At 45.3% G+C, this 13,888-nt stretch overlaps 1 protein-coding gene across 1 annotated transcript; it reads right to left on the bottom strand.

The window, feature by feature from the left end:
* Positions 1-2,334: 2,334 nt before the first annotated feature.
* LOC139419162 (translation machinery-associated protein 16-like) lies at positions 2,335-13,872 on the bottom strand. Its single transcript, XM_071169144.1, has 7 exons — positions 13,774-13,872; positions 12,453-12,562; positions 12,315-12,352; positions 7,989-8,073; positions 3,637-3,785; positions 3,514-3,556; positions 2,335-2,750 (listed from the first exon to the last, which is right to left on the bottom strand). The coding sequence occupies exons 1-7, from the start codon at positions 13,774-13,776 to the stop codon at positions 2,456-2,458; spliced, it is 723 nt and encodes a 240-aa protein (XP_071025245.1). The 5' UTR covers positions 13,777-13,872; the 3' UTR covers positions 2,335-2,455.
* Positions 13,873-13,888: the final 16 nt, after the last annotated feature.

The raw sequence follows: 13,888 nt of genomic DNA, 5'->3' as shown, positions 1-13,888 counted from the left end.
CTGTCTGCCTGTTTGTCCACCTGTCTGCCTGCCTGTTTGTCCGCCTGCCTGCCTGCCTGTTTGTCCACCTGTCTGTCTGCCTGTTTGTCCGCCTGTCTGCCTGTTTGTCCACCTGTCTGCCTGCCTGTTTGTCCACCTGTCTGCCTGCCTGTTTGTCCGCCTGTCTGCCTGCCTGTCTCTAGAAGTCACCATTACAACCAAAAATAACCTATTCTATACTAAAATATAAACACAACATGTAAAGTGTTGGTCCCATGTTTCATGAGCTGAAATAAAATATCACAGAAATGTTCCACGAAAAGCGTGTTTCTCTCAAATGTTGTGCACTAATTTGTTTACATCCCTGTTGGTGAGCATTTCTCTTTTGCCAAGATAATCCATCCACCTGACAGGTGTAGCATATCAATAAACTGATTAAACAGCATGATTATTACACAAGTGCACCTTGTGCTGGGGACAATAAAAGGTCACTCTAAAATGTGCAGTTTTGTAACACAACACAATGCCACAGATGTCTCAAGTTTTGAGGGAACGTGCAGGAATGTCCAGCAAATAATTGCATGTTCATTTCTCTACCATAAGCCATCTCCAACGTTGTTTTAGAGAATTTGGCAGTACGTCCAACCGGCCTCACAACCTCAGACCAGGTGTATGGCGTCGTGTGGGCGAGCGGTTTGCCAATGTCAACGTTGTGAACAGAGTGCCCCATGGTGGCAGTGGGGTTATGGGCAGGCATAAGCTACGGATAAACGAACACAATTGCATTTTATCGGACAGAGATACCGTGGCGAGATTCTGAGGTCCATTGTCGTGCCATTCATCACCTCATGTTTCAGCATGATAATGCACGGCCCCGTGACACAAGGTTCTGGACTACATTCCTGGAAACTGAAAATGTCCCAGTTCTTCCATGACCTGCATCCTCACCAGACACATCATCCACTGAGCATGTTTGGGATGCTCTGGATCAACGGGTAAAACGGCGTGTTCCAGTTCTCGCCAACATCCAGCAACTTCACACGGGTCTGAATACTTTCAGAAGGCTACAACCTTTATAGTGGAGTTACTGACACAATGAAACTGACTGGATACAACCTGGATACAACCTGACTGGATTCAACCTGACTGGGTACAACCTGACTGGGTACAACCTGACTGGGTACAACCTGTATAGTGGAGTTACTGACACAATGAAACTGACTGGATACAACCTGGATACAACCTGACTGGGTACAACCTGACTGGATACAACCTGACTGGATACAACCCGACTGGGTACAACCTGACTGGATACAAACTGACTGGATACAACCTGACTGGGTACAACCTGACTGGATACAACCTGACTGGGTACAACCTGACTGGGTACAACCTGACTGGATACAACCTGTATAGGGGAGTTACTGACACAATGGAACTGACTTGGTACAACCTGACTGGGTACAACCTGACTGGGTACAACCTGACTGGATACAACCTGTATAGGGGAGTTACTGACACAATGGAACTGACTTGGTACAACCTGACTGGGTACAACCTGACTGGATACAACCTGACTGGGTACAACCTGACTGGGTACAACCTGACTGGGTACAACCTGTATAGGGGAGTTACTGACACAATGGAACTGACTGGATACAACCTGACTGGGTGCAACCTGACTGGGTGCAACCTGACTGGATACAATCTGACTGGGTACAACCTGACTGGGTACAACCCGTATAGTGGAGTTACTGACTGGGTACAACCTGACTGGATACAACCTGACTGGATACAATCTGACTGGGTACAACCTGACTGGGTACAACCCGTATAGTGGAGTTACTGACTGGGTACAACCTGACTGGATACAATCTGACTGGGTACAACCTGACTGGATACAACCTGACTGGATACAATCTGACTGGGTACAACCTGACTGGGTACAACCTGACTGGGTACAACCTGACTGGATACAACCTGTATAGGGGAGTTACTGACACAATGGAACTGACTGGATACAACCTGACTGGGTGCAACCTGACTGGGTACAACCTGACTGGATACAATCTGACTGGGTACAACCTGACTGGGTACAACCTGTATAGTGGAGTTACTGACTGGACACAAACTAGCCATGTTCAAGACAACTCAGAACCTCCGAGTAAAGATGTGCTTACTTTTATTTCGCGTAGAGCTTCCTATTGATCCTCTGATCTCATCTTTCTTAAAGGGTTTCCAAGTTGAACATTTCAGAGTTTCCTAGTTCCAAGTTGCCTTGAACACAGCAACGGACACACTCTAATTTCTATGTTTAAAGAGTATCTTCAATGAAACAGAACAACAGTATCGGTATGTATTTAGGTTTATTAGATGTCTGTATTGGGAGAAACACACACACACACACACACACAGGTTGTCTTAACCCCAGTCAGGTAGGATGGCTGACATCCCCAGAGTTCTAACATGCAAAGCATTATGGGGCATCTTCCTGGGCATCTGAATCTGAGTCATTCATTAAGGCCTCCTCCTCCCCTCCTCCGGCGGTCCCCTCCTCTCCTCCGACGGTCTCCTCCTCTCCTCCAGCGGTCTCCTCCTCCTCCTCCTCTCCTGCAGCGGTCTCCTCCTCCTCTCCTCCGGCAGTCCCCTCCTCCTCCTCTCCTCCAGCGGTCCCCTCCTCCTCCTCTCCTCCTCCTGTTCTGTCCGTCCCTCGGGAAGAGAACTTCCTCATCTTGATGTTGGGAAGCTTCTTTAGATCGCCGCTCCACTCCCTGAAACCAACCAATCACAGATCAAAACCACGGAATCATCCAATCACAGCTCAGAACAATGGAATCATCCAATCACATCTCAGAACCATGGAATCATCCAATCACAGCTCAGAATCATGCAATCAGCCTAGGGGTCATGATAGGGGCTGTACCAAATGATTGATGTATTATAATAATTGATTATGTTGTATTAATAGAAGGGGAGGGGCTATAAGACCCCTTCCCCTTCTACATTTATAGGGTCCTGGACTACAGATGAACAATATATATATTCATGATAAAAGGTTTAATATTGTTCCACAGTTTATTTCTAGTCTCTGCCTCTTATAAAGAAAACGGTCTGAGAGACGTGTGACTGTGAGACAGAACTCTGCAGTGTAAGAGATGAGAGACTAGTCAGACACTCCACTATAAATCAACTTGGGGACATTTCCTGCTGAGCCTTTAGATAACACTGAAACGACTGTTTGTATAAGCTGCGGTGGCATGGGCTTGGTCTCATGAGTAGAAGGTAATGACGTAGGCAGTGACATCACTAAGATATATGACTGCAGGAATAATAAAACAACTCAAATCCTTTTCTATTTTGCAGAAATTACTCTGGAAACATGCATGTGCTATGTTCCCGTTGTCAACTTCTGTCTGCAATTGCATTAATAAAGGTTTTTTAAAGATATTGTCTGAACGCTAATTGACGCTAAGCTGACACAAACTAATCAGATTCCTGCTCTAGCCAGAGTTGGGTTGTCATTGGTCGTCTCACCTGAAGGTCTTGAGATGTTTAGAGTTGATGATGTCTGGAATCTCTGAGGAGAGAAGAGGAACACACTGTCAGGGTTCTGTGTGTGTGTGTGTATCATTTTGTGTGTGTGTATGTGAGACTGACCGAAGCCGTTGCCATGGTACAGAGCGGTCTCTCTCTCTACAGTCTGTTTGATGACGGTCTCCCTGCTGCCATGGAGACGACCCTGACGACCTTTGATCCCGTTCACCAGCTCTATCTGGTCCAACTCCCCGTCAAACCTCTGCAGGTACCTACACACACACACACACAAACATTTTAAACACTTTATTTGAATCCACCAATCACATGTACAAAAAAAATATCCAAACATTTCAAAAGTTCCTGTCTGCATGTCCCTCGAGGAAACACCTCCTTCTCCAAGCAGCTAGGCTGCCCACGACAGCTGAACAGAGCATTACCTAGCTAACTGCTTTGCCCTAGTCCCACGACAGCTGAACAGAGCATTACCTAGCTAACTGCTTTGCCCTAGTCCCACGACAGCTGAAACAGAGCAGTAACCTAGCTAACTGCTTTGCCCTAGTCCCACGACAGCTGAAACAGAGCATTACCTAGCTAACTGCTTTGCCCTAGTCCCACGACAGCTGAAACAGAGCAGTAACCTAGCTAACTGCTTTGCCCTAGTCCCACGACAGCTGAAGAGAGCTGTACCTAGCTAACTGCTTTGCCCTAGTCCCACGACAGCTGAAACAGAGCAGTAACCTAGCTAACTGCTTTGCCCTAGTCCCACTACAGCTGAAACAGAGCATTACCTAGCCAACTGCTTTGCCCTAGTCCCACGACAGCTGAAACAGAGCATTACCTAGCTAACTGCTTTGCCCTAGTCCCACGACAGCTGAAGAGAGCTGTACCTGGCCAACAGTATAGTAATACCTAGCTAAATGCTTGTGTTTCTAGCTCCAACAGTATAGTAATACCTAGCTAAATGCTTGTGTTTCTAGCTCCAACAGTATAGTAATACCTAGCTAAATGCTTGTGCTTCTAGCTCCAACAGTATAGTAATACCTAGCTAAATGCTTGTGTTTCTAGCTCCAACAGTATAGTAATACCTAGCTAAATGCTTGTGTTTCTAGCTCCAACAGTATAGTAATACCTAGCTAAATGCTTGTGCTTCCAGCTCCAACAGTAGGGTAGCCTAGTGGTTAGAGCGTTGGATTAGTAACCGAAAGGTTGCAAGTTCAAATCCCTGAGCTGACAAGGTACAAATCTGTCGTTCTGCCCCTGAACAGGCAGTTGTTCCCATTGAAAATAAGAATTTGTTCTTAACTGACTTGCCTAGTTAAATAAAAGTAAAATAAAATACCTAGTTAAATGACCTCTCTATGTGACAGGCTCCCTGTTTGGTGAATATAGACACGGGTACTGACCTCTCTATGTGACAGGCTCCCTGTTTGGTGAATATAGACACGGGTACTGACCTCTCTATGTGACAGGCTCCCTGTTGGTGAATATAGACACGGGTACTGACCTCTCTATGTGACAGGCTCCCTGTTTGGTGAATATAGACACGGGTACTGACCTCTCTATGTGACAGGCTCCCTGTTTGGTGAATATAGACACGGGTACTGACCTCTCTGTGATGTGACAGGCTCCCTGTTTGGTGAATATAGACACGGGTACTGACCTCTCTATGTGACAGGCTCCCTGTTTGGTGAATATAGACACGGGTACTGACCTCTCTATGTGACAGGCGTCCTGTTTGGTGAATATAGACACGGGTACTAACCTCTCTGTGATGTGACAGGCTCCCTGTTTGGTGAATATAGACACGGGTACTAACCTCTCTATGTGACAGGCTCCCTGTTTGGTGAATATAGACACGGGTACTGACCTCTCTATGTGACAGGCTCCCTGTTTGGTGAATATAGACACGGGTACTGACCTCTCTATGTGACAGGCTCCCTGTTTGGTGAATATAGACACGGGTACTAACCTCTCTATGTGACAGGCTCCCTGTTTGGTGAATATAGACACGGGTACTGACCTCTCTATGTGACAGGCTCCCTGTTTGGTGAATATAGACACGGGTACTGACCTCTCTATGTGACAGGCTCCCTGTTTGGTGAATATAGACACGGGTACTGACCTCTCTATGTGACAGGCTCCCTGTTTGGTGAATATAGACACGGGTACTGACCTCTCTGTGTGACAGGCGTCCTGTTTGGTGAATATAGACACGGGTACTGACCTCTCTATGTGACAGGCTCCCTGTTTGGTGAATATAGACACGGGTACTGACCTCTATGTGACAGGCTCCCTGTTTGGTGAATATAGACACGGGTACTGACCTCTCTGTAATGTGACAGGCTCCCTGTTTGGTGAATATAGACACGGGTACTGACCTCTCTATGTGACAGGCTCCCTGTTTGGTGAATATAGACACGGGTACTGACCTCTCTATGTGACAGGCTCCCTGTTTGGTGAATATAGACACGGGTACTGACCTCTCTATGTGACAGGCGTCCTGTTTGGTGAATATAGACACGGGTACTGACCTCTATGTGACAGGCTCCCTGTTTGGTGAATATAGACACGGGTACTGACCTCTCTATGTGACAGGCTCCCTGTTTGGTGAATATAGACACGGGTACTGACCTCTATGTGACAGGCGTCCTGTTTGGTGAATATAGACACGGGTACTGACCTCTCTATGTGACAGGCTCCCTGTTTGGTGAATATAGACACGGGTACTAACCTCTCTATGTGACAGGCTCCCTGTTTGGTGAATATAGACACGGGTACTGACCTCTCTATGTGACAGGCTCCCTGTTTGGTGAATATAGACACGGGTACTGACCTCTCTATGTGACAGGCTCCCTGTTTGGTGAATATAGACACGGGTACTGACCTCTCTATGTGACAGGCTCCCTGTTTGGTGAATATAGACACGGGTACTGACCTCTCTATGTGACAGGCTCCCTGTTTGGTGAATATAGACACGGGTACTGACCTCTCTATGTGACAGGCTCCCTGTTTGGTGAATATAGACACGGGTACTGACCTCTATGTGACAGGCTGCCTGTTTGGTGAATATAGACACGGGTACTGACCTCTCTGTGATGTGACAGGCTCCCTGTTTGGTGAATATAGACACGGGTACTGACCTCTCTATGTGACAGGCTCCCTGTTTGGTGAATATAGACACGGGTACTGACCTCTCTATGTGACAGGCTCCCTGTTTGGTGAATATAGACACGGGTACTGACCTCTCTATGTGACAGGCTCCCTGTTTGGTGAATATAGACACGGGTACTGACCTCTATGTGACAGGCTCCCTGTTTGGTGAATATAGACACGGGTACTGACCTCTCTATGTGACAGGCTCCCTGTTTGGTGAATATAGACACGGGTACTGACCTCTCTATGTGACAGGCTCCCTGTTTGGTGAATATAGACACGGGTACTGACCTCTCTATGTGACAGGCTCCCTGTTTGGTGAATATAGACACGGGTACTGACCTCTCTATGTGACAGGCTCCCTGTTTAGACACGGGTGAATGTGACAGGCGTCCTGTTTGGTGAATATAGACACGGGTACTGACCTCTCTGTATGTGACAGGCTCCCTGTTTGGTGAATATAGACACGGGTACTGACCTCTCTATGTGACAGGCTCCCTGTTTGGTGAATATAGACACGGGTACTGACCTCTCTATGTGACAGGCTCCCTGTTTGGTGAATATAGACACGGGTACTGACCTCTCTGTGATGTGACAGGCTCCCTGTTTGGTGAATATAGACACGGGTACTAACCTCTCTATGAGAAAGGCTCCCTCTTTGGTGAATATAGACACGGGTACTGACCTCTCTATGTGACAGGCTCCCTGTTTGGTGAATATAGACACGGGTACTGACCTCTCTATGTGACAGGCTCCCTGTTTGGTGAATATAGACACGGGTACTGACCTCTCTGATGTGACAGGCTCCCTGTTTGGTGAATATAGACACGGGTACTGACCTCTCTGTGATGTGACAGGCGTCCTGTTTGGTGAATATAGACACGGGTACTAACCTCTCTATGATGTGACAGGCTCCCTGTTTGGTGAATATAGACACGGGTACTAACCTCTCTGTGATGTGACAGGCGTCCTGTTTGGTGAATATAGACACGGGTACTAACCTCTCTGTGATGTGACAGGCTCCCTGTTTGGTGAATATAGACACGGGTACTGACCTCTCTGTGATGTGACAGGCTCCCTGTTTGGTGAATATAGACACGGGTACTGACCTCTCTGTGATGTGACAGGCGTCCTGTTTGGTGAATATAGACACGGGTACTGACCTCTCTATGATGTGACAGGCGTCCTGTTTGGTGAATATAGACACGGGTACTGACCTCTCTATGTGACAGGCGTCCTGTTTGGTGAATATAGACACGGGTACTGACCTCTCTATGTGACAGGCGTCCTGTTTGGTGAATATAGACACGGGTACTAACCTCTCTATGATGTGACAGGCGTCCTGTTTGGTGAACTCTGTCTTCTCAGAGTCCAGCTGGCTCTGAAACCACTGCAGCTTATCACCTACACACACAGACAATAGAAGGTAAGAGGGGGTACACCCTACCGTTGTACTCACCTAGCTATCTGAATATACTAACTACTGTGATATGTGGTTGTCCACCTAGCTATCTGAATATACTAACTACTGTGATATGTGGTTGTCTCACCTAGCTATCTGAATATACTAACTACTGTGATTTGTGGTTGTCCACCTAGCTATCTGAAGATGAATATACTAACTACTGTGATATGTGGTTGTCTCACCTAGCTATCTGAATATACTAACTACTGTGATATGTGGTTGTCCACCTAGCTATCTGAATATGAATATACTAACTACTGTGATATGTGGTTGTCCCACCTAGCTATCTGAATATACTAACTACTGTGATATGTGGTTGTCTCACCTAGCTATCTGAATATACTAACTACTGTGATATGTGGTTGTCCACCTAGCTATCTGAATATACTAACTACTGTGATATGTGGTTGTCTCACCTAGCTATCTGAATATACTAACTACTGTGATATGTGGTTGTCCACCTAGCTATCTGAATATACTAACTACTGTGATATGTGGTTGTCCACCTAGCTATCTGAATATACTAACTACTGTGATATGTGGTTGTCTCACCTAGCTATCTGAAGATGAATATACTAACTACTGTGATATGTGGTTGTCCCACCTAGCTATCTGAATATACTAACTACTGTGATATGTGGTTGTCCACCTAGCTATCTGAATATACTAACTACTGTGATATGTGGTTGTCCACCTAGCTATCTGAAGATGAATATACTAACTACTGTGATATGTGGTTGTCCACCTAGCTATCTGAATATACTAACTACTGTGATATGTGGTTGTCCACCTAGCTATCTGAAGATGAATATACTAACTACTGTGATATGTGGTTGTCTCACCTAGCTATCTGAAGATGAATATACTAACTACTGTGATATGTGGTTGTCCACCTAGCTATCTGAATATACTAACTACTGTGATATGTGGTTGTCCACCTAGCTATCTGAGATATACTAACTACTGTGATATGTGGTTGTCCACCTAGCTATCTGAAGATTAATATACTAACTACTGTGATATGTGGTTGTCTCACCTAGCTATCTGAATATACTAACTACTGTGATATGTGGTTGTCCCACCTAGCTATCTGAATATGAATATACTAACTACTGTGATATGTGGTTGTCTCACCTAGCTATCTGAATATACTAACTACTGTGATATGTGGTTGTCCGCCTAGCTATCTGAATATACTAACTACTGTGATATGTGGTTGTCCGCCTAGCTATCTGAATACATATACAAACAATAAAAACATAGGACAAAACATACATCACGACAACATGGTAGCAGTACAACAGAGACAACAAAATGGTAGCAGCACACAACAACAACATGGTAGCAGCACAACATGACAACAACATGGTAGCAGCACAACATGACAACAACATGGTAGCAGCACAACAGGACAACAAAATGGTAGCAGCACAACATGACAACAACATGGTAGCAGCACAACATGACAACAATACGGTAGCAACACAACATGACAACAACATGTAGCAACACAACAACAACATGGTAGCAAGCACAACATGACAACAACATGATAGCACAACAACACAACATGGTAGCAGCACAAATGACAACAACATGGTAGCAGACAACAACAAAATGGTAGCAACACAACATTACAGCACAACATGGTAGCAACAACAGCACAACATGGCAACACAACATGGTAGCAACACAACATGACAACAACATAGCAACACAACATGGTAGAAACACAACACAACAACATGGTAGCAACACAACATTACAACAACATGGTAGCAGCACAACATGGTAGCAACACAACATGCCACAACATGATAGCAACACAACAACATGGTAGCAACACAACATGACAACAAAGTAGCAACACAACATGACAACAACATGGTAGCAGCACAACATGGTAACAACACAACATGGTAGCAACACAACATGACAACAACATGGTAGCAGCACAACATGACGACAACATGGTAGCAGCACAACATGACAACAACATGGTAGCAACACAACATGACTACAACATGGTAGCAGCACAACATGACAACAACATGGTAGCAGCACAACATGACAACAACATGGTAGCAACACAACATGACAACAACATGGAAACAACACAACATGACAACAACATGGTAGCAACACAACATTACAACCTGACATCATGGTAGCAGCACAACATGACAACATGGTAGCAGCACAACATGACAACATGGTAGCAGCACAACATGACAACAACATGGTAGCAGCACAACATGACAACAACATGGTAGCAACACAACATGACAACACAACATGGTAGCAGCACAACATGACAACATGGTAGCAGCACAAAAGGAAGAAGTAGAGACAACAATACATCATGCAAAGCAGCCACAACCATCAGTAAGAGGGTCCATGATTTAGTCTTTGAATTAAGAGATTTTGTGTTAAACTCTCTACAACAAAACTTTCTCTGTGTTCAACAAGCTTTCTCTGCCCTTAACCTTGTTCTGAACACCTCCAAATCAACGGTCATGTGGTTTGGTAAGAAGAATGCCCCTCTCCCCACAGGTGTGATTACTACCTCTGAGAGTTTAGAGATTGAGGTAGTCACCTCATACAAGTACTTGGGAGTATGGCTAGACAGTACACTGTCCTTCTCTCAGCACATATCAAAGCTGCAGGCTAAAGTTAAATCTAGACTTGGTTTCCTCCATCGTAATCGCTCCTCTTTCACCTCAGCTGCCAAACTAACCCTGATTCAGATGACCATCCTACCCATGCTAGATTACGAAGACATCGTTTATAGATCGGCAGGTAAGGGTGCTCTCGAGTGGCTAGATGTTCTTTACCATTCAGCCATCAGATTTGCCACCAATGCTCCTTATAGGACACATCACTGCACTCTATACTCCTCTGTAAACTGGTCATCTCTGTATACCCGTCACAAGACCCACTGGTTGATACTTATTTATAAAACCCTCTGAGGCCTCACTCCCCCCTATCTGAGATATCTACTGCAGCCCTCATCCTCCACACAACACCCGTTCACTCCCCCTGTCTGAGATATCTACTGCAGCCCTCATCCTCCACATACAACACCTGTTCACTCCCCCTATCTGAGATATCTACTGCAGCCCTCATCCTCCACATACAACACCTGTTCACTCCCCTCTATCTGAGATACCTACTGCAGCCCTCATCCTCCACATACAACACCTGTTCACTCCCCCCCTATCTGAGATATCTACTGCAGCCCTCATCCTCCACATACAACACCTGTTCATCCCCCACTATCTGAGATATCTACTGCAGCCCTCATCCTCCACATACAACACCTGTTCACTCCCCCTATCTGAGATATCTACTGCAGCCCTCATCCTCCACATACAACACCTGTTCACTCCCCTCTATCTGAGATACCTACTGCAGCCCTCATCCTCCACATACAACACCTGTTCACTCCCCCCCTATCTGAGATATCTACTGCAGCCCTCATCCTCCACATACAACACCTGTTCACTCCCCCACTATCTGAGATATCTACTGCAGCCCTCATCCTCCACATACAACACCTGTTCACTCCCCCCTATCTGAGATATCTACTGCAGCCCTCATCCTCCACATACAACACCTGTTCACTCCCCCCTATCTGAGATATCTACTGCAGCCCTCATCCTCCACATACAACACCTGTTCACTCCCCCCTATCTGAGATATCTACTGCAGCCCTCATCCTCCACATACAACATCCGTTCTGCCAGTCACATTCTGTTAAAGGTCCCCAAAGCACACATCCCTGGGTCGCTCGTCTTTTCAGTTTGCTGCAGCTAGCGACTGGAACGAGCTGCAAAAAACACTCAAACCGGACAGTTTTATCTCAATCTCTTCATTCAAAGACTCAATCATGGAGAGCCCCCATCCCCGCAGGAGGCCTTTTGGTAGGTCGTCATTGTAAATAAGAATTTGTTCCTAACTGACTTGCCTAGTTAAATAAAAAAAAATATGCATATAATTGGATGAGAGCGCTTCCTACTGCTTGTTGACGCAAATTGAGAAGAGTGTGGGGCCTAGGATCGAGCCTTGGGGTACTCCCTTGGTGACAGGCAGTGGCTGAGACAGCAGATGTTCAGTAACAGTCGTACAGTAACAATAGTAAAGTAACACAGTAATAGTAGTAACAGACTGTCAGACTCACCAATGCTGTTGAGACGAGTGGCCTTCTCACTCTTTTGTCTGGAGGCAGAGATACACACTTAACTTTATAAATATATAACAATATACAGGATTCTCTCTGTTCAAAACACAAACACAAACCATCTCCCTCCCTCCTTACCTCTCCTTCTTTCCCAGACGTATCTCCTGGCTGGCCAAGTAAGCAGCTTTCCTGCTATAGGGATGACACACCTTCTCCTTCTGAGTTGGTTTACCTTTCCCCGCCTTGGGCTACACACACACACACACGACTGTTAGAACACCGTCTTGCATTATTCTATACTGAACTAAAATATAAACGCAACATGTAAAGTGTTGGTACCATGTTTCATGAACTGAAATAAAATATCCTAGAAATGTCCATACGCAAGAAAGAGTATTTCCCAGTTAGTGAGTCTTTCTCCTTTGCCAAGATAATCCATCCAGCTGATAGGTGTGGCATATCAAGAAGCTGATTAAATGGCATGATCATTACACAGGTGCACCTTGTGCCGGGGACAATAAAAGGTCACTCTAAAATATGAAGTTTTGTCACACAACACCACAGATGTCTGAAGTTTTGAGGGAGCGTGTAATTCACATGCTGAAATTTCCTCCAGGGCTGTTGCCTGAGAATTTAATGTTCATTTCTCGACCATAAGCCGCCTCCAACGTCATGTTAGAGAATTTGGCAGTACGTCCAACCGGCATCACAACCGCAGACCACGTGTAACTACGCCAGACCACGTGTAACCACGCCAGCCCAGGACCTCCACATCCGAGTTCTTCACCTGTGAGATCGTCTGAGACCAGCCACCCGGACAGCTGATGAAACTGAGTAGTATTTCTGTCTGTAATAAAGGCTGGGCCTGGCTCCCCAGTGGGTGGAGCCCTCCCAGGCCCACCAATCGCTGTGCTCCTGCTCAGTCATGTGAAATACTTACTTAAAAGCTTAAGTAAAATAAGAGTGACGAAAATATTTAATAAATAAACTAAAGTAAAAAAAATAACAATACTGAGTCTATCTGCGGGGGTACAGGTTAGTCGAGGTAATATGTAGGTAGGGGTAAAGTGACTACGTAATAAACAGCGAGGAACAGCAGCGTAAAAAAATTTGTATTCAATGCAAATAGTGGGGGGGGGGGGGGGGGGGGTAGAAGCTGTTAAGAAGCCGTAGGACCTGTTTTTTATTGAACTAGGCAAGTCCTAGACTTGGTGCTTGTGAAAGTCACGTGAGATCCATAGATTAGTGCCTAATTTATTTATTTCAATTGACTGATTTCCTTAAATTAACTAACTCATAAATCGTTGAAATTGTTGCATTTTGCGTTAATATTTTTTTGCAGTATACATTCACTAGGTTGTAAGAGCGCTATAACATTATATACATCTAGGTTTAGCTAAATCTATTTCTACATATCTAGATACATGTTAACGATGTTAAATAATAAGTGTAAATTTACCATGTTTTAGTTGTATGTGCGAAGTTTGATCACCGGTTGAAAACACGTGTTCTGTATTGACAACTCCGGCGGATGCTGCTGGTCCGTCGGACAACACTGTCCGTCATTTCCTCCG

The sequence above is a fragment of the Oncorhynchus clarkii genome, chromosome 10 (assembly GCF_045791955.1).
Source record: "Oncorhynchus clarkii lewisi isolate Uvic-CL-2024 chromosome 10, UVic_Ocla_1.0, whole genome shotgun sequence".
NCBI lineage: Eukaryota > Metazoa > Chordata > Actinopteri > Salmoniformes > Salmonidae > Oncorhynchus > Oncorhynchus clarkii.
The sequence above is the reverse complement of the archived record's forward strand: the minus strand, read 5'-3'. Positions and strand labels throughout refer to the sequence as shown.

Bases quoted from the DNA above. Each gene is read 5' to 3' on its own strand.
- LOC139419162 (XM_071169144.1), bottom strand. The intron at 3,786-7,988 runs GTTAGTACCCGT...GTGTGTGTGTAG, and splicing joins GCCTGTCACATCATAGAGAG to GTACCTGCAGAGGTTTGACG. The intron at 2,751-3,513 runs GTGAGACGACCA...GGTTGGTTTCAG, and splicing joins AAACATCTCAAGACCTTCAG to GGAGTGGAGCGGCGATCTAA.